The sequence below is a fragment of the Siniperca chuatsi genome, linkage group LG3 (assembly GCF_020085105.1).
Source record: "Siniperca chuatsi isolate FFG_IHB_CAS linkage group LG3, ASM2008510v1, whole genome shotgun sequence".
Lineage (NCBI taxonomy): Eukaryota > Metazoa > Chordata > Actinopteri > Centrarchiformes > Sinipercidae > Siniperca > Siniperca chuatsi.
The window spans coordinates 18,200,518-18,219,292 of record NC_058044.1 but is presented as its reverse complement, the minus strand read 5'-3'; the positions used below and the strand labels follow the sequence as shown (position 1 = coordinate 18,219,292).

At 41.2% G+C, this 18,775-nt stretch overlaps 2 protein-coding genes and 1 long non-coding RNA gene across 9 annotated transcripts; 1 reads left to right on the top strand and 2 right to left on the bottom strand.

The window, feature by feature from the left end:
* The first annotated feature begins 581 nt into the window (after positions 1 to 581).
* Positions 582 to 6,958, top strand: LOC122872882. Of its 3 annotated transcripts, XM_044188947.1 has the most exons (9): positions 591 to 736; positions 1,161 to 1,333; positions 1,683 to 2,017; positions 2,363 to 2,473; positions 2,970 to 3,092; positions 3,567 to 3,945; positions 4,099 to 4,158; positions 4,290 to 4,597; positions 4,714 to 6,958. In XM_044188947.1, exons 3-9 carry the CDS (start codon positions 1,685 to 1,687, stop codon positions 6,289 to 6,291), a joined length of 2,892 nt encoding a protein of 963 aa, XP_044044882.1. In that variant the 5' UTR covers positions 591 to 736; positions 1,161 to 1,333; positions 1,683 to 1,684; the 3' UTR covers positions 6,292 to 6,958. The 3 variants fall into 3 exon arrangements, with proteins under 3 accessions (XP_044044883.1, XP_044044884.1, XP_044044882.1); XM_044188948.1 differs by lacking the exon at positions 1,161 to 1,333 and having other exon boundaries at positions 582 to 736; XM_044188949.1 differs by lacking the exons at positions 1,161 to 1,333; positions 4,099 to 4,158 and having other exon boundaries at positions 582 to 736.
* On the bottom strand, positions 4,444 to 8,219 carry LOC122872891. The gene is made up of 3 exons (XR_006377327.1): positions 7,056 to 8,219; positions 4,708 to 6,154; positions 4,444 to 4,579 (listed from the first exon to the last, which is right to left on the bottom strand). It is a non-coding gene; the product is annotated as an uncharacterized LOC122872891 (long non-coding RNA).
* Positions 8,220 to 10,887: 2,668 nt separating this feature from the next.
* On the bottom strand, positions 10,888 to 17,735 carry lyl1 (LYL1 basic helix-loop-helix family member). Of its 5 annotated transcripts, none has more exons than XM_044190610.1 (5): positions 17,379 to 17,674; positions 17,041 to 17,277; positions 14,402 to 15,923; positions 12,949 to 13,046; positions 10,888 to 12,228 (listed from the first exon to the last, which is right to left on the bottom strand). In XM_044190610.1, the coding sequence occupies exons 3-5, from the start codon at positions 15,148 to 15,150 to the stop codon at positions 11,654 to 11,656; spliced, it is 1,422 nt and encodes a 473-aa protein (XP_044046545.1). In that variant the 5' UTR covers positions 15,151 to 15,923; positions 17,041 to 17,277; positions 17,379 to 17,674; the 3' UTR covers positions 10,888 to 11,653. The 5 variants fall into 5 exon arrangements, with proteins under 5 accessions (XP_044046545.1, XP_044046544.1, XP_044046546.1 ...); XM_044190609.1 differs by having other exon boundaries at positions 17,041 to 17,201; XM_044190611.1 differs by having other exon boundaries at positions 17,041 to 17,201; positions 17,424 to 17,674.
* Positions 17,736 to 18,775: the final 1,040 nt, after the last annotated feature.

The window sequence follows — 18,775 nt, the reverse complement described above, 5'->3', positions numbered from 1 at the left end:
ATTGGTAATTGACCACAGGTTAGCACTTAAGTCATTACTTCTGAAATGTTATTTTAAGACAATTATATAATGAGTTCTATCGTCTTTCTGTAATTGCTCTAATAATAAATTCAACACCTTTGATTTGAATACAAAAGTCACAGGCTCTAATGAATTAAAGCTTGAGGCTTCATGGGTTTCAGAGACTATGTAGGATGAGGTGCTATCCGTTTGACACACAACACAAGCAGAGTGAAGCTGCTCTTTGATTTACTTTACATTGTAAACTTGTCATGTCTGTCTGACATGCCCTCAGTCCTGACAGGGATGACAACTGCAGCATATTTACAGGCATATTTCACCAGTTATAAACCTTCTTAAAGACGTCTATGAGTTTTGACACTGCATGGGTGTGGTAGATAAAACTAAGGTAGAATGATTCACATGTGCCCCAAGATACACCTCCTCCACCCCATCTCGGAATGCTTAGCAGCCCGCAGACAAAGAAACCTGTTGTGCACGCAAAAATATACTTGCGAGTGTGTTCATGTGTGCATGTGTTCAAAATTGGGAGTGGTGAGACAGGTAGCTCCCTGAGACTGGGAACCTCACCTGCGTAGTCAGCTTTTACTAGTTGGCTGGGAGTTGACATGTACTGGAGTTGTCTGGATGAGACATAATTCACTGCCAACTGAACAAACAGAGCGCACAGAGAAGACAACACATTAACAGAGCTTCCAAGACCTCAAACAGTTGAGTAAGTATGTTTCTTATTGTTTGAATACTATGCTATTTACTCAACTATGGTGTTCTAAGTACTAGTTATCTGAATATTAAAGTGGGAGTTTAACTGAAGCAGCAATATCATACGAATTTTCTTGGCCATATTACTATTTAGTAGCAAAGAATTTACCGTTCTATATAATGTGTGTCGTAGTGTATTTATGCCAGCTGTGTGTAGGTCGGAGAAAATGGTTGTCAGTGTTGTGAGATTTGAATAGACAAAACTAGTCTGTCGTCTAGTACTACTCTTTACTTTCAGTATTAGTTTAATGCCAAGTTTGAATTTCATTTTAGTGCTAAATGTGTGCAGTCTTTATAAAATACTGCGCTGTTGAGTGGCACCATAGTGAAATTGCGTTGTCCCAGTGTTCACTCTACATTTCTGTGTGTATTTGTAGGTGGATGTGTTTTGTGCATGTTTGCATATCAGTCCAAATATAAAAGTCCAGGTAGAATGTAGTTGGACAGGACTGGCAAGGTGTGGTGTATCAGGCACACTAAGAGAAAATGGATGCAGGAATGATGGTTCCAGTGAAATGAAAGCTTCGTGTAAGCGCACAGCTATAATCAGGTGAGACATGGAGTGACTATGTAGGAAAGAAACATGATGCTCAAAAGAAATTAAATAAGACAGCTCTTAACTATCATACACATACAGTATCACAGACATCAAACGTCATCACAACTTTCATGTTTATTTTTACTAGTCACTCATCCTGTCCACATATCAGATGTCAGATTAGATCCTGCCCAACTTTTCCAATTCTCAGTTTTTCCAGTGTTATTTGCATGTGGTTTCATCTTCTAAAAGCCACACGTATTAACACACATGCCCAAAACACACCTTGGCTTTTGTTTCGTTGGTGTAGCTTCCTACCAAATAGAACCAGTAATCCTTTGACTCCTTCCTCTTCTTCCAGCTATGAGTGAACACTTGAGAGGGAGCTACTATGGGTCCTTGCCCCCAGAGCTGAGACTTATTCTTTTGGGAAACATTGGATGTGGAAAGACGTCATCAGCGGACACTATCCTGGGCCAACTGTCCCCCATCTCTCCCAGTGCCGCCAGGAGCTGCCAGCAGCGACATGGCATCTCTGAGGGCAGGAGTGTGACCCTGGTGGAGGCGCCGAGATGGTACTGGAACGGCGGCAAGATGGAGGACAGCGTCAGGAAGGAGACGGTGCGAGCAATGACGCTGGTAGCACCAGGCCCACATGCCATTCTGCTGCTGGTGCCTGTTAGCCAGTTCACAGAGGTTGGTTGTAGACTCTGTTTGCCCTTCAACTTGTGTTTTTCCTTTTGGCATTATTTCTCATTTGCTCATGCAATTATCAATGACATCTTTTTTGGAGTTTTAAAAGTAAATTACATGTTTTTGATTTACACTCCTGTGTTTATTTATATATACAGTATTGATTCATATTTGGGTATTTTTTCTGAAAATGAAAAGGTTTGAGTAAAGTACAATGAATAATATGGTAGTACACAAGGTGTATAATCTTTTACCATAATAAGTAACATTTGGCAGTGAGTTTAGCAATTAAAGTCCTAATATTATCCTGAATATTATTTTTTTCTCTTACTTTCCCTGTGTTCCCAGATGGAGGGTCATGTGCCTGCAGAACTGAAGGAGGCGTTTGGGGAGGAGGCTCTGGATCACACCGTGGTCCTGTTGACCTGTGGGGACTACTTGATGGGAAGAACTGTGGAGGTACTAGAGTGGTACACTCTCTGTGGTGTGCTGAGATACAAATTTCAATTCCTCTTAATTTTAGTATTTTTAAAATATACACTTTGGTACCATGCACTCTTTGAAAAAGCAGGGCAGTACAAAAGCTTACTGCCTGGTCACTGCAATACAAAAAGTAATTTTTCCATTGGATTTGATGTAGATGCAATTCAAATTGAGCTTTTGTATTTAATTTTTAAACTAGTTGGCCAGTCTTGTGACACACTGACACAGGAATAAAAGTGATCTGTCTAAACTTTTCCGATTAAGTTTTGTAAACTACTTTCAAACAGTGATGTATCATTTTGTGTATACTTTGGGAAAAATGGAAATTTTTTGGAGGAAACTGCTGCTTCTCCTTGACACATCCTTGCAGTACTACCCTCACCATTTGCTGTGTCCAATTTAGACTAATCAGCTGCTGTTTCTAAGAGCAGGAGAGAGGCAACCCATTTCAAATCTAAATTGTTTTCTACAGGATTACCTGCAGAAAGAACACCCAGGCCTGAGGAAGATAATTGAGCTCTGTGGGGGGAGGTACCATGTCATCAATAATCGTCAGCGACAGCACAGGGAGCAGGTCCGTGAGCTGCTGGAGAAGGTGAGAAGTCGATACAGAGAACAATTAGCAGAATAGCGTCGAGTTTGCACACACATTTTGCAATGTTTTCATACTGATTATGGTGGTTATCTCTCAATTTAGTTTTGGTGTATACTCTAAAATGAGGTACAGTGGATTTTGTGATTTCTGTCAACATTTTCAGAAAGTGAAATTCTGTTTTACTGTATAGTGCATATGTTAGAGTCCTTTGTTTTAATTGTTTTGTCTGTTGTAGTTTTTCCCAGCAACGCCCTGTTTCACACTCATACAATCACACCCAGCTGTAGTCAGGACCGGTTTATGTATTAATGGAAAATTATGCAAATTACATTGTAACTTTGACTGACATGGGAACCCATTCCACAATGGAGATTAAGTGCAGAATTGTAAATTGTAACACTATGATTGTAAATGTGAGTATGGGGGACATTTTCTAAATGTATTGTTTTTTTTATGTATTTATTTATGTAATAGGTGGAAAATATGGTGCAGAAAAATGGGGTATACTATATGAAACCAACCCAGGAGAGAGAGCTGGAGATACGAGTGAAAGACAGAGAGCGAGAACTTGTGGAAAGTTACAGAGCTCAAAGGGAGGAGAAAAGAGAGACTGTCCTTTCAACGCACATCCTAAACACAGAAACACAGAGGAGTGTTGATAAAGGAGAGGAGTACAGCACTGCCTTGGAGAGAAGAAGGAGAAGAGAAGAGAGGGATGAGATAGAGGGAACAGTGGGTGAGAGCCAGGCATATAACGGTCTTCATTCAACTCCAGCATCAGAGCGACAGTCATTTTCAGAGCCGGATAATGACAGGGAAGTGAAGAGGACGCCCAGTTTCAGACTAAATGCAGGTGAATGTCAATAGAACTCAGTTCTCAGATCCCATTTTTGTACCTAATGTTCTACAGCACAATGTCATGTTTAAAAAAATAATAATAAAAAGAGAGTGAAATGAATGAATGTAAGCAGAAAATGAACAGGACTCATATTTACTGTTTTTGTAGATGGAGCTATACTCTCACAAATGTCTGAGGTTAAAACATCTCCGAAAGTGATCACTACCTGTAAGTCACAGGACTCACTGCCTCGTATTATGTTAAAGTACAAGTTTACTTCTGTGATTTTGATGTTTAAGAATAATTGTCATTTTAAATTTTCCATATTAAAACTACAAATTTCACCTAATGGTTTTCAGTTCACCACAGGATCAACAGCTTTGAAGGTAGATCCCCTGAGGCGTCTCCGACCTCTGCTCCTCATTCGCCCGTCTTCTCCTCTTCCCCCTCCTCGCCAACCTTTGCCTCCTCTGCCTCCTCATTCCCCCCCTCCTCCTCCTCATCCTTTCCGGAGCTGCGTCTGGTGCTGCTCGGGCGATCTGGAGCGGGGAAGAGTGCAGCTGGCAACAACATACTGGGGCAGAAGGAGTTTGAGTCACGCCCGGAAAGCCTCACAGCGATCACTCAGCAGTGTGAGAAAAAGAAAGCGCTGGTTGGAGGAAGACGGGTAAGTTATTAAGATGTTCTTTTCTTGCATGTTTTCATTTTCCTTTCACACATTCCACCTGCCAAAACCCTCAAAAATCTCATCTTTGACACGCTCCTCTCCTCTCTCACCTGCAGGTGGCGGTGGTGGATACTCCAGACTGGTTCAATTCAGAGCAAACTCCAGATGAGGTGCGAGCTCAGATCTCCTCCTGTGTTGCTTTGTCGAGTCCCGGTCCTCACGCCTTCCTCCTGTGCGTCCCTTTAGACCAGCCTGCAAAGACTGAGCTGCAGGCTCTCGGGGCCCTCGAGTCTGTTTTTGGCCCAGAGGCAGTCCAGAGACACACTCTGGTCCTCTTTACTTACGCAGATCGACTGAGGGAGAGCGGGAAGGCAGGAAACAACAGCGTGGAGGCATACATTGCTGGTCGGCGGGGGGATCTGTTAAAGCTCGTGGAGAAATGTGGGGACAGGTTTCATGTGATGGAGACAGGAGGAGGTGGGAGAGAGAGGGGGAATGTGGTGGAGCTGCTGGAGAAGGTGGAGCAGACAGTGAAGGAAGCTGGAGGACAGTGTTATTCTTGTCCTGCTTTTCAGGAGGCAGAGAACAGAGTGAGGCAGAGACAGGTAGAGATAGCAAGGGAGAGACAGGGGAAAAAACTAGAGGAAGAAGGACTAGGAGACATTAGACAGCTCAACTCTGAAAGGCGGGTACTTTATCCCTACATGCAGCCTGTGGCTGAGGCAGAGGAGGAAGTGAGAGAGGATGAGATTGAGAAAACAAGAGCTGAGGCAGAGATGAGTGTGAGCACCATGAATATCGAGAGCCTTCCTCCTGTTACACTTTCCACCATATCCCCTTCACTTCTCTGTTCCATTATGGATAAAATGGAGTCTAGTGCGAAGACATTACCCAAGCTGTTGGCAGATAGCTCTGTGTGGGTCGGTGAGGGAGCAAAGAAGGTGAAAAGTAGTCCAGTGTGGGGGACAATCGGCAGTGGAGCACAAAATGTCCAGAAGATGGTGATTGATAGTTCGTTGTGGGAGAAGGTGGGAGCTAGTGCTGGACATATGTCCAAACTAATAGGAGACCGAGTTCCCAAGGTAGTGGTGGATGGTTCTGCTTGGGTGGGATCTGGAGCAAAGGCAGCAGCAGCAAGTCCCATGTGGGAAAAAGTTGGTTCAGGGGCCAAACTAATGGCAGACAGTTCCATGCATGTCGGAGCTGGAATTGGAGCCAGAGCAAAGAATTTGGCGCAGAGTCCTATGTGGGGCCAAGTTGGATCTGGGGCCAAAACTGGAGCTAAACTGGTGGCTGACAGATCTGTGCAAGTTGGAGCTGGAATTGGTGCTGGTGCAAAGAAGGTGGTACAGAGTCCAATGTGGGGGAAGGTGGGCTCTGGGGCCAAAGCAGGGGCCAAAATGGTGGCTGAGAGCTCAGTATGGGAGAAAATTGGGACTACTGCTAAACAGGTGCCCAAGGTAGTCATAGGGGGCGCATTGCTGGGTCTGGTGCTTGGCGTGTTTTTGGCTGGTGTGATTGGCGGAGCTGTCGGGGCAGCTGCTGGATCTGCAGTAACTGAGGTGGGCAGACGAAAATTCAGCAACAAAAACACGTTAGAAAAAACAGATGAAGCTGCAAATGTGGAGAGAACAGTGAACGACAGCATGGGCTCTCTGGTAAAACAAGGAGAGAAAGTATTGAAAACTGAATAAATGGCTGAATGTATATAAAATGTATAATGTAAAATCATTTATTTGTTGTGAATTAATACTGTCAGAATGTATAACTCAAAAACTTTTCATTTTTATTTTGACGGATTGGTGATCTTTAAAGCAGACAGTTTTTTATTAGACAGTCTTTGTTTCTTTCTTTCAAATGTCAAATTGTTTTATTAACGAATGCAATTGACATGATTCCCAACTTCACTATTATTCCATTATTTGCAAGTTTCATTCCAGCACTTAATGAATGAGGATGGGTAAGATTTTTTTAAAAGAGGGACTATCACTCACACTAAATAATGTTGATATATTCTAGCATGTGAAAATAAATTTCCGGATTTTGAACACAGCTAAACGTGGCTCAGTTGATTTGTTTGGACAAATGACAAGCATTTGGGTGTTTGTCTTCTAAACTCTTTTCAAATGTGTCAAATTCTGTAAGTAAATAATAACGCAATTATTTTTGCCAAATCTTCAACCTATGACTGATTATTTCCTGTCCATCTCTCAGTGTAAGCAGTGAATTCATGGTGAATTTAAACATAATTTTTGTAAGTCATTTAGCAAGTTATACATATGCAGTACATCGGTCATTTAGCACTATCTCCTAATAATGTAATCTTCCTCAGTGTTTAATTAAACATTCACTATAAAATTATTGCATCTTTTGTCTGTTTTAAGTGTTGTTGTCTTAACAATTTAACACAGCATAATGTATGAGAAAGTATGCAAATATGGACAGTTTTATCTTTTACCTTTTTAAATGTTTTTCACCATTTCACCATACACTGATTTTGTTTTTGTATAGTAAACCTCACAACTTGCTAAACCTCTGCATTTTAAAAAAAACAAACAAAAAAAACCTGTATCCTTGTTATCAGCAAGCTAAAGCTGCATTAGGACCAAGAACCTTCCAGCATGTTCACTCCTCACATGGGACGTGCAGGTTTAGTCTGTACGTGACTGATGAACTAGAGCGACTGGTATTTCTGTGTGCAAGTGGGTGTGAATCTGGTAGCAAGAGGGGCACAAACTGAGGGGTGGCGGCAAGGACATTATCTCTAAGTGCCAGGCTGGCCAGCATCACCCTGCTTTGCCTCCCATATCAGACAAAGAAGAGAAGGTTAACACCCCAGCAGTCCCAACCAATGTTATAAGGTCTCATTTTCTTGACCTACATTGTGCATCGTTGCAATATTTAATATAAGGTACTGCAGAGCTAAAAGAAAACACACACACACATTAGTACAACTTGCCATTTCCTGTAACAGGCTGAGCAGGTGAATTCAGGCAAAAGCTGTGATGTGCTGTGTTCACCCCAGTCAGGGGATGGAAAAGAGATAATTATATGGGTTAAAGGGGGACTGATCCAATTCAAAAGTAAGGAGTAGTTCCTAATATTTTCACATTGAATGACTAGCTAAAAGTGTATATCAAAAAAGGTGGGTGATTATACACAAATATAGCTGGTAGAATATAGAGCAAATGTTAGAGGCGGCACGATTGCATATAAAGTTCACGCTAAGATGCTAGTGGATGCAAATAGCTATGAATATGCTGTTTTCACATTTTGACATGTCACAGCAGGAATAGCACAGATGAATGATGGCTGAATTCCATTTAGCTGCTTCAGTTTCAGGGTCCTGGCATTGTTGGCCATGTTGGCTCGCTGTCACGGCTTACTGGGACACTTGAATAGGACAAATACCTACAGACTATTATCACCTAAATCTGCATTTTTATTGTGAGTTTCAGCTCAATGTTTAGCTGTCTGGCCCACAACTTTACTGTTTTGGTTCACTCTCACAGCGTCGTTTTCGGTTGCAGCACGCAGCTGTTTTCAGTAGAAATGCTCTTAAAACCCACTGTACACTGCCTGCCCAGCACCAAACAGCAAACAGACACAGTTAGCGACTAGCTGGTGAAATAGGGGCATTTAACAGCTAAAAAGCTAGATATTTTCCTCAGCAGCTGGTGGAGACCAAAAACAGAGCTAAAAAGAGTGAGTGTGAATATTGGACTTACATTCATCAGTTGAACAGAAACAACTCCAAATAAATGATAATGTTGCTCCGTAACTGCTGGATGTGTAAATAAGCAACTGTTTGCTAACAAGTTCACCATATCAACTTAATGTTGTGTTCGCAATTTGTTTCCACTGCACCCAAGTGGCCAAAGAAATCAGTTATTGCAAGTTTGATGTTATTAGTAACACTGTGCCTTTGTTACTATGACAAGTCAAAATGTCCACTGTGAAAAAGGCCTATTCACTCTAGGCTGCACAAATTAGGGCACCTGTGCATTAAAAAGCTTCTACTTATGTATAAAAATCATGCCTATCCCGAGGCTGTACGACTTAATTTCATGAATGTACAGAGACAAGAGGAAAAGGGAGAAAAACTGAAGAAAGAGTAACATGAAGAATGGGAGTTCCTGGTAGGTTTTAAGATTTATCAGTCCTCACTCACATGGTACATGCTTGTGTTGCTAGTTAGCTAGAGTTAACACCTGTATAATCAGCAGATTGGCTGTTGTTGGTGATGAATAAACACAGACGTCCAGCAGTCATATTTGCATTAATAAAGCAAGGCAAAAAATTCAATTTGAACACACCTTAACAAACCTTTTTCAAGGCAGACATCTTGACTTGTCATACCAGGAAAAGCACAGGTGTAACACATTTCATTAACGATAGCGTCACAGTGAGACATGCCAGCTGTGAGCCAGCATGCACAATACCAGGATGCAGGAACTAGCTCACCTAAATGGAATGCAGTTGTTTTAATGTTATTAATTACACCTGTGCTTTTCCATGCTTTGACAAGCCAAATATCAGCTGTGAAAACGGTCTTTTGGTTTATCCTGTAATGCGTTACATCATGACACGATGTAGGAGGCGTTTTGTAAGAGTGTGCTGCAATAATATCTAATCTAAAAATCATATATTGTTAAATAACTCCCAACAACACTTCACTTGTGTTGCTGCAAAAACAAACACAAAAAAACACTAGCAAAAAACTTTAGTGTGTGCAATTGCAGAATCCTGCAGTACCCCTTTAATTTGTGTGACCCCTGCCTCAGTAATCCTCTCTGTGGTTTCAGAGTGAAGCAGGGAGGGGACAGAATAGCAGAGCAGGCAGAGACAGCCGTGGCAGTGTTGTGAAAGCAGCTCTTCCTGTTGTGTGGTCCTAAAACCGGTGTACAGGGGTTCCCAGAGCATCCTGGTGGCTGTATTCTTTTTCTGTTGCCACTCCACATGTCCAAACACCCATCAAACAAACACACACACACACCAACACATGGCACTGCCACCACCCCTCCTCCAGGAAACTCGTTGGCCGTCAATGAGACAGCACTAACTGTAGGCGTTTCCTGGCCACTTGATAGGGCCAAGCACGCAGGCAGAGAGACACCAGCACCACTGCACAGCTGCAACTTACACCCAAACTTCTCACTTATACGACCCCCACCCACCACCACCACGCTGATCCCCATCTCTAACCGCATCCCACATCCACCCTGACCTTCCTCACATACAACCGCACACCTACAATTGTTGTTGCATAAATCTTTTTCTAGTTACACATACACCTTGCTTGCACACACACATACAGTATGCACAAACACATCAAAAACATGCAGTTGTGGGATGTAACTAAGTACATTTACTTTTACTAAGTACTGTACTTCAGTACAATTTTGACATCCTTTTCATTTTATGCTACTTTATACTATACTACTACATTTTGGTAGCCAATATTGTACTTTTTACTCCACATTTATTACGTTTATGTAGCAACATTATTAATACAAAATATAAATCAACTAATAAATGATAATGTGTTATTATGGATTAAGCTACCCCGGCAGTGTATAAAGTAGTTAAAATTAGCTCCACCTTTACCGCTACAACATTCGTGATGCTTACACATTATTGCATCACTAATTATAACACAGTAATATTATATATATTAATCTGAATTACTTATGTACTTACATTGTGGTATTGTTACTTTTACTCTCATCTGAGTACTTCTTCCACCACTGAAAACATGTACAATACATGTACAACACTCCTCCCTAAATCTGCTGCCTGGGAAAACTCCAGCACTTCATGGGACAACAATTAAGGCAACATATTTTTTTTCTTTTTTCCAGGGCTGGGATTGTCACAGTAATGTCAGCGGTTATTTTCGGCTTCAGGGTGTCACATCACTCAGTATTTTAACTGGTGTCTGCCTTGTTAAAAGTACCATTATTAAGCTGTCACTCTGGTGAACAGCACAAACAAACAACATGGCGTTTGGTTATTCAGCCCATACTGTATAATTTGTGGTGACAAGTTTGTTTTGTTGATCTATGAACATATGGATACACAAATTATCTACATTTTAAAATAAGCATTCACATTTTAGTTGGTTCTTTCATAACCCTAACCCAATAACATTGCATTTATACATTTACATTACATTTTGAGGATGCACGAATGTTCCCTAGACATTTGACAAACACGGCAAAACATTTGGATGTGTTGAGAAATCGTGCTGACAAAGACCAGTCTTTGGAGCGCAATAAGAGGATGTCAAATAAGGAACAGCAAACTAAAACACACTTTATTTCTGTCTGGTGTGTCACAATGTCAGGGTGCGACCATCGACCTTGCTTCTCTGACAAGAAGAACAGCAGAAACATTAAAAACTGCAACTTCGATTCACAAATGCATGTCATGCACTTCTCTGCAGGCACAATAGAGCATGTAACTGTACTGGGGCAATATTGGTTATTTACATGTAAATTTAATTTAGAGTGGAACAAAAAATCTGGTTTTTAACCCTCTTGTGAGAGATTTAACATTTTTATGGGTTCACAGAGGAGGGATTCAAGATCCTGAATTTCTTGACTGAGAAAGGATTATTAGATTTTTGTTAATAACACGTAGAAATCAACTTTTGGTTGCTACATAAATCAAGCCTGAGACAATCTAATTAGATTTCCAGGGTCCTGTTTTGGTCCCATGTTGTTTGACATTGAGGTCTAATGTTTCACAAAGGAACATTTTGACCTTATTTGGATATAAAACATGTATGAGTCTGTTTGAATGTCCCATGATCTCAACTTGCCCCAGAACATAGTTCAGTATTTTGCTAAAACACAGAGCTTCACGCTCAATGTTCGCACATCACTGGAAAAAACATAGAGATAATTAAAACTACAAAATACCACCAAAAATCCATCTCTTACTTATTCACACTACTTTTGGTATTTGGCAATAATTGTGTGTCCTGCCCTGTCTGTGAGTGTGACATTGAAACTCCCAATGGCTGCACACCTTTTTATTTACTGTCTTTTGGTGTCACCGCTCATCATTTGTGGCTGCCAGCATCCTTATATGACCTTTGACCTTGCCCAAAATGCCATGGGTCACCAAAGAGGTCTTAGCCCCAAAGCTTTCCTCGCTGTCTGTGTCACCATAGCAACTGGACGTTGCTGGTGAGGCCAGAGCAATGACTGAGTCAGTTGAGTCTCTGTCTCTGCGGACTGTCGCCAAGGCGGGATGGGCTGAGGATGCCGGGGCGGTGTGGGACGGAGGAGAAGTGTCGCACTGAAAAAGAGGGTTCTGTTTATTACCATCTAACCCAGCAGTGGTGCTTTCGTCCTCATCCTCAGCTGAGTCCCCGCTCTTGTCCTGTGCCTGGTCATTGAGCAGAGTGACCAAGAAGTTGATGTATTTCACAGCCAGACGAAGGATTTCATTCTTGCTGAGCTTCTTGTCAGGTGGGTGTGTGGGAATGAGTTTTCTCAGCTCAGAGAAAGCCCCGTTCACGTTCTGCTGTCGCCAGCGCTCACGGCTGTTGGTGAAGACACGGCGAGCGATTTTCTGAGGTGGGCCTGTTAGACACACATAAACACTGTCTAAGTGTGCAGGGCCTTGAGGGATATAAGAAGAATTTGATTTATATTTTTAGTGTCAACAAATGTCATAAAAAGACCAAAACCAACAATGAAATGATCCTACTAACAGGTATTGTGTAGCCAAAGCCTGACATATATATTATTCCTCTGTGCCATGGACCTCAGTTGTTGTTGTTGTAAAAACACATTAATGAGCCACATTGTTTTATTGGGACATGTTCATTCATTATAGTGAACAACATCCAGCTGATATAAAAACTCAGCAGAGCACCAAATGTGTATTAATCCACCACTTAAAATAGTCCCCAACAAATACACTTTTTACTCCTGTTTGAGTAACATTTGCTAAAAAATTACAGTGACCTGCTGTTTTAGGGAATTATTTAACATTTAAAAAAAATCTAAATATGTATCTATCTATTTTTAACATGTATGTCTCCTGTAAGGACAACTGTGCTTCAGGCTGAAAGCCACAGACAGGGTAAACAAGTAGGAAAGTATTGAGAGACGGACTAACACATTGTTGCTGTTGGTTTTTTAGACTTGTTAACAGTAAGAAAAATGCAGAATATTGGCACACTTATCCTTTAATACTTTAAATATTAACCTTTATTCTCCATGCTGTGGGCAGCAATTCCATCAATACAATTTCAAACATGCAAACACTCACATACAGTAACTATGGCTGTATCGATATTGATGTCTGATTCTTTATCTGGTCACACAGAAACTCACATTCATTGATCTCCATCTCAAAGTGTGACGAGGGTCTTCTCTTGATCCGGCTATTGTTGATGACACCATAGTTTCCTCCTGAGGGACCTAGGTAAGAACTAGAGAGATAAAAACACAGCAAAATGTATGAAAATGTGACATTTTTGTAACTTCATTCACAATCAACATAGAAAAATAAAATGCAGCTAAATATATATGAAGTGAGATTGTGTTGGTGGCGTTGATTGAGTGTGGATGCAGAGTTTTAGCCCACTCTGGTTACTAGCTGATTCTAATTCAGGGGGATGAAATAGATCAATGCTTCCTGCTACAAAGAAGACCCAAGAGAAGTGAGGAGAGGGAACCTTATTCCCAGACCTCAATGACAGATGGTGAAACCATAGATGTGGTCACTGTGAAAAAGTCCTACTTTTTACATAGCTGATGCTCCTCTGTTACAGAAAGAAACTGTGTGGAAAATCCTTTTTGGAGTAGAGAGTAGATGAACAGTAGGAGGGCTTTGATAACGTCTGCAAATGAACACCTTTCTTCACGAGTGTAAGCTAAGAGTTGCCAACTCTACAATCCCCTTTAAGCTTTAAGAATTCTGTTTTGTAGCCTTTTGTCAGTTCAACAACTAAATTTAGCTGCACTTAAAACTAGACGTATAGTTTCAAAAGTGACATTTTCAAGTTTTTGGTACTAAATGCACACAAAAAACAAACATGATGCAAGTCGTGTTTAGAAGCCAAATGTTCTGGTGAGTAAATTTAATGTGAAAATGTGAGGTCCCTTTATAACAGCACACATCCTGCTGTCAATTTCACATAACCGTGCAGCATAGCCACTATTAATCACAATGGGAAGTCATGAAATCCCAGCAGTTGAGGTTTCATATGAAACAGAAACTTACTATAGCTGCCAACGAAGCAGCATTATCATTACTAGTAACATCTCAGGAAAACGTATTGCGGTATTTCATAGTTAAGAGTTCCACATCTGTTTGCATGTCTGGTGAAAAGGAAGCAAATGAGAATATGGCATTTATTTGTCTTTTATTCGATATAATGATGTTTCATAGAGAGTCCATAATTCAGACAAACAGGTTCAAATGCAACTTCCTGAATGATTTAACTGGTCATGAAACAGATATTCCACCAACAAGATTATTTAAAAAAGTCTGCTCATAACATTTGGATACTGGATAACATTATCAGTACTGCTGTGTTCCCAACCCTGGGGTCAGGACCCCTCATTATAAAAAGTTGCAAGATGATTGACCAGATAAGAAAAACACAAAAACATAAAAGTACATTGATTGTTTTCTGACTTTTTACCACTCTTTGTCTTTTTTTCTCAAGGAATAGATAGTTTTACCTCTTTAGGTCCTAAAACATTATTCAAATGAAACAATAAGGTAAAAAGGTTGGGAACCACAGTGCTTATGGATGAATCCAAATAAGCCAAATCTCACCTGGTGAAGAAGGGGTGTGTAGGCAGGTACTGCTGAGGCAACAGGTGTCCTGGGGAGGGAGCTGACGGCCCCCCAGAACCTGCAGAAGATCCAGAAGCTGCAGGGCCGGCCACAGGCAAACAGGTCAGCTGACTGCGGCGGAGGTCCACATGGGGTCCATGTAGGAGGTTGGGAATTGGGTGGAGGGCAGTCAAAGGGGTGTTGGAGAGCGGAAGAGGGGGTTTGCTGTGACCAAGGCTGATGACTGGAATGTGTGGAGGAAGAGTAGAGGATGATGAGGACAAAGGGAAGGACGCGGTGGACGCTGGAAGTGGTAGAGGGCACGGGGAGGTCTTGGCTGGTGCCGGGAGGAGTGGAGGTGGAGAGGAAAGAGTTGGGGACCCGTTGGCAGAAAGAGCAGGGGCTGTGGTGGTTGTTGGTCCTCCTCGCTTCTCCTTCTCCTCGGTCTCCATGACGATGGGCTCAGGTGCAGCAGTTGTATCTGTGAGGTGATTGGCCTTCGTCGTGGCAATGGGGGACAGAATTGAGCCAGCAGTGGGGACATCCGTGTGTCCCTTGTGCCCTGTCTTGTTAGCAGGATACGGGCTGCTGATAGCATCCGAGGATGCTAAAGTCTTGTTCTGGAGGGGACTGTCCTGCTCCACGGAGGCACCGGATGGGGAGGGGGTGGAGGAAGAGGAGGAAGAGGAGGGGCGAGGTAGGTCAGTGGGTGAGGCAGGTCGGTTGGTGGGGTTCAGCTTCTCCATCATGGTCGTGAAGTCTCTTGGGGGAATCCCTGTCAGTGCCAAGCTCCTGTTCCTCTCAGCTGCCCAGCGTGTGTGCCCTGAGTGTGTCTTGTCCCAGTGGTGTCTTTATATGTGTGTGAGAGTAACTAAAATGTTCATGTGAACCAGCTGCATCTAGTCCTACAGAGCCCTTTAAACCTCTCCTTACCAAGTGTATGTGTCTTTTCCATATAGATGTCTTATAACCCTTTATTTCCTCTTCCTTTGTTCTGCGTCCCTACAGATTATGCTATATTTTGCTGCTCTACCTCACTAAAACTGTAAATTTTTCTCTGGCAAAACCTGAAATCCATCAGTCGCCCTTATGGTTGCCAGGGTCAGTATGTGAGTCTTTTATCATTCCTGCCTCTGCTGGCTGTATCTATAGTGTGTGCAAACATGAGCCTGTATTCATTCCCTCACTACAACGTTACAGAAGGTGTCAATGAAATAACTGTTTTCATTTCTGTGTTTTGCAGTCCTTGCAGTCTTTAATGGACGACTATTTCTGTGGTGTCGTCTCTGGGTGCAGTGTGGAGCTGGGGTAGTTGTTGTTGTGGTCTGATTTGGAGTTGATTTTTCTTACAGTACATCCTGAGCAGCAAATTCTAGGTTTCTGAACGACTCCCCGGTGGCTGCTCTTAATGAGTCTGTCCGTCTATCTGTCTGTCTGTGTGTATTTTGAGGATGTGAGTCAAAATCCTTTTAAGCATTCAAAATGTCCCAGACCGCTGAAGATTGGATTGATATCAAAGAGTCTGTTGAACAAAAGAAAAAGCAAAAAAATAAAAAATAAAAAAAACACTCAGGGTATATATTTGGTGTATATTTAGTAAAAGGAATAAAATGTGAAAATGTGCTTGTACTAAAATGTCATGAGTAGTTGGTGGTGGTTTCCTCAGTGGAAACTGGTCTATATTTTAAAATCTGAATTGAATTCATGGAAATATACAGATTCATCTCATAGTACAACCCTGATGGGATGTTAAAATGCTGGAAAGACACTTGTTTTTACTCGTAACACTCAGGATTTCTCAGGTTTTGCAATTGCAGTTGTTCCTGTTTTGTCTTTTCTAGTGGTCATGACTTTATTTTGGACAGTTCCCTCTTTCACAGTGATGTACGGAGAACATTTGTAGGTAGTTTTTTATAATGTAATTTTGCAGTAGTGTTTTCATTTTGCTGTGTAGCCAAGAAACCAAGCAGCTATGACTACCCATATATTTTGTCGTAATGTAAATGATACAGCATTTGATTCTCTGGCACAATTACTTGCAAATTTCTGCACAACAAGCTAATAGTTTGGATCAATTCCTCAAATTAAATATCTTTGACAATTGTGATAAACCTTTATTCTACCATTATTGCATTAAAATATTCCTTATTGAAATTGTTTAATTTTATTTCACTAGATTTTATATTTGTCCAATATATGTCTTTTCTTTCTGTTGAATTACATGTTATTGCTTTTTATTATTGTTTAAGCCAAATTCACAATATATTGTATATTTACTGTAACCAATAGAATGTCACAAAAATATAATCCAGCTTTCAACTGAACAATTTGTAAGTTAATACATTAAATGTCCATCCAACAAACCATCTGACGTGACTCAATATTACATTTCTATCTTCATGTAGTTACAATTAAATAACCAAATTACTAACTAACCAGTTTTTATTGACAGAAGCTAGGCGATTTTACTAAATGTACATACTGTATATGACATATGGCACATTTGACAGAAACTCCAATCAGATGCTTTTTTGTTGTTGTTATTATCATTATTTGAAATAAATGTTAGAGGCAGCAAGCCACTCATTTTATGCAGACTGCATAAATAATAAAATAAAACCCATTAAATAAGTACTCACAGATACATTATGAAATCCAGCGTGGCTCGTCTCACTGTAATGCAAAATCCGTCAAAGTTCTGTGAACGCACATGGTGTATCTCCTCAGTGTTTAACCTCCTCCTCCTCCTCCTCCTCCTCCTCAGGTTGCTCACACTCCACTGCAGCCTGTCAGCGTCTGTCTGTCAACCATGACATCAGAATTGGAGCCAAACTGTCTGATACCACTCGAAACGCTCCTCATACTCATGTGAATCGCTTTAAAAATTAATAATTAGAAATAAAAAAATAAAATAAAAGTCCGATATATTCACAAAGAGATGAAGTCAGAATGAGAACGAAAGACAGTCCAAACGTACTTATTTGTTTTTTGAAGTTGCTCTTTTGAACGAAGACACACTCACAGCGTGGGGATGGATGGTTTAAGTCTCTGCCGTCCCCTCTGTCCATATGTCAGTCTCACCCCTCTCTCTCTCTCTTTCACTGTCCTGTCTATCTCTTCCTTCTCTCACTCTCTTCGCCAAGAAGACACAATGCTCTAGTTGGTTGCCAGTCGGAGAGCTCTGGTACTGGCAAATGTAAGGTGGGAGAGACAGAAGGGGGAGAGAGAGGGAACCATGTTGCAAGGAGAGTTTTCCGCTCCCTGCTGGACAAGAGGATGTGCTAGTACAATATGGTGGCTGCTGATAAGAGCCTCAAAAGCTGCCTGTGGCCTGTAGATAAGGAACCGCCACCACCCCTCCTCCCCCTCCACCACCAATACCTACATGCGTACGCACACACACTCACACACACACATACACACACACACACACACACACTGTGTGTGTGCACACACACATTACACTAGACTGGTCAGTCCCAGACTTTGAAGGGACCTGGACTGCTTCCAAGAAAATATCTGCAACTACACTTATATCACAGTATAATAAACAGACAATGGTGCACTGTACACACATGCACATTACTCATTAATACACACATTAGTGCTCATACATAGATATAGATGGGGAATTACCTAAAGTCTTTATCTTTATCTATGTCTGCTATTAATGGTCATTTTTACAGCTTGATTATAGCATATGAATGCCTTTAATAATGTATTTGTAGCAGCATTATAAAACACACATATGTTATGTTTAATGTTTAATTAATTTAATAAAGCAGGTGAGCAGAAATGAAACATGAAATGTGTGTCCCTGAATAAAGCTTTTCTTTCATTAAAGTTGTGTTACCGTGGTTATAATTCCAGTAAGTCCATTAATCAATTAGTCAAATTAATTGTCAACTATTCTGATAATCAATCAAGAATTGTTTCAGTAATTTTAAATAAAAGTAAAATGAAAATAATCGTTAGTTGCAGCCCTGCTCTTCTCTCTCTCTCTCTCTCTCTCTCTCTCTATATATATATATATATATATATATATATATATATATGTGTGTGTGTGTGTGTGTGTGTGTACAGCAGCATTGTACAAACACAAAAGATCTCTATTCATTGGACTTGAGGCAGATTTGGGGATTTATGAGATCACACCTGTGTCACTGATGACCAACACATAAGTCGTCATCGTGGTAACTTTCCTCTCCAAGAGCTCCCAAACTTCCTTCCTAAATCTCTCTCACCCATTCTCCTCTGTGCTCACCCATTCCTGTCCCTTCTTCCCAAAGTCTCTCTCTCTCTCACCCGTCTCTCTCTCTCTCTCTCTCTGTCTCTCTCTCTCTGTGTGTCTCCCTCTCACCCGTCTCTCTCTCA

What these genes read in the sequence shown, in the direction of transcription:
- lyl1 (XM_044190608.1), bottom strand. Translation starts at nt 15,150, where the DNA reads ATGATGGAGAAGCTGAACCCCACCAACCGACCTGCCTCACCCACTGAC. An exon ending in ACACACCCCTTCTTCACCAG is followed by an intron (nt 13,047 to 14,401) that starts GTGAGATTTGGC and finishes TTATCTCTCTAG; the next exon opens with TTCTTACCTAGGTCCCTCAG. An exon ending in TGAGATGGAGATCAATGAAT is followed by an intron (nt 12,229 to 12,948) that starts GTGAGTTTCTGT and finishes ATATCCCTCAAG; the next exon opens with GCCCTGCACACTTAGACAGT.
- LOC122872882 (XM_044188948.1), top strand. Translation starts at nt 1,685, where the DNA reads ATGAGTGAACACTTGAGAGGGAGCTACTATGGGTCCTTGCCCCCAGAG. An exon ending in CTGTTAGCCAGTTCACAGAG is followed by an intron (nt 2,018 to 2,362) that starts GTTGGTTGTAGA and finishes CTGTGTTCCCAG; the next exon opens with ATGGAGGGTCATGTGCCTGC. An exon ending in TCCGAAAGTGATCACTACCT is followed by an intron (nt 4,159 to 4,289) that starts GTAAGTCACAGG and finishes AATGGTTTTCAG; the next exon opens with TTCACCACAGGATCAACAGC.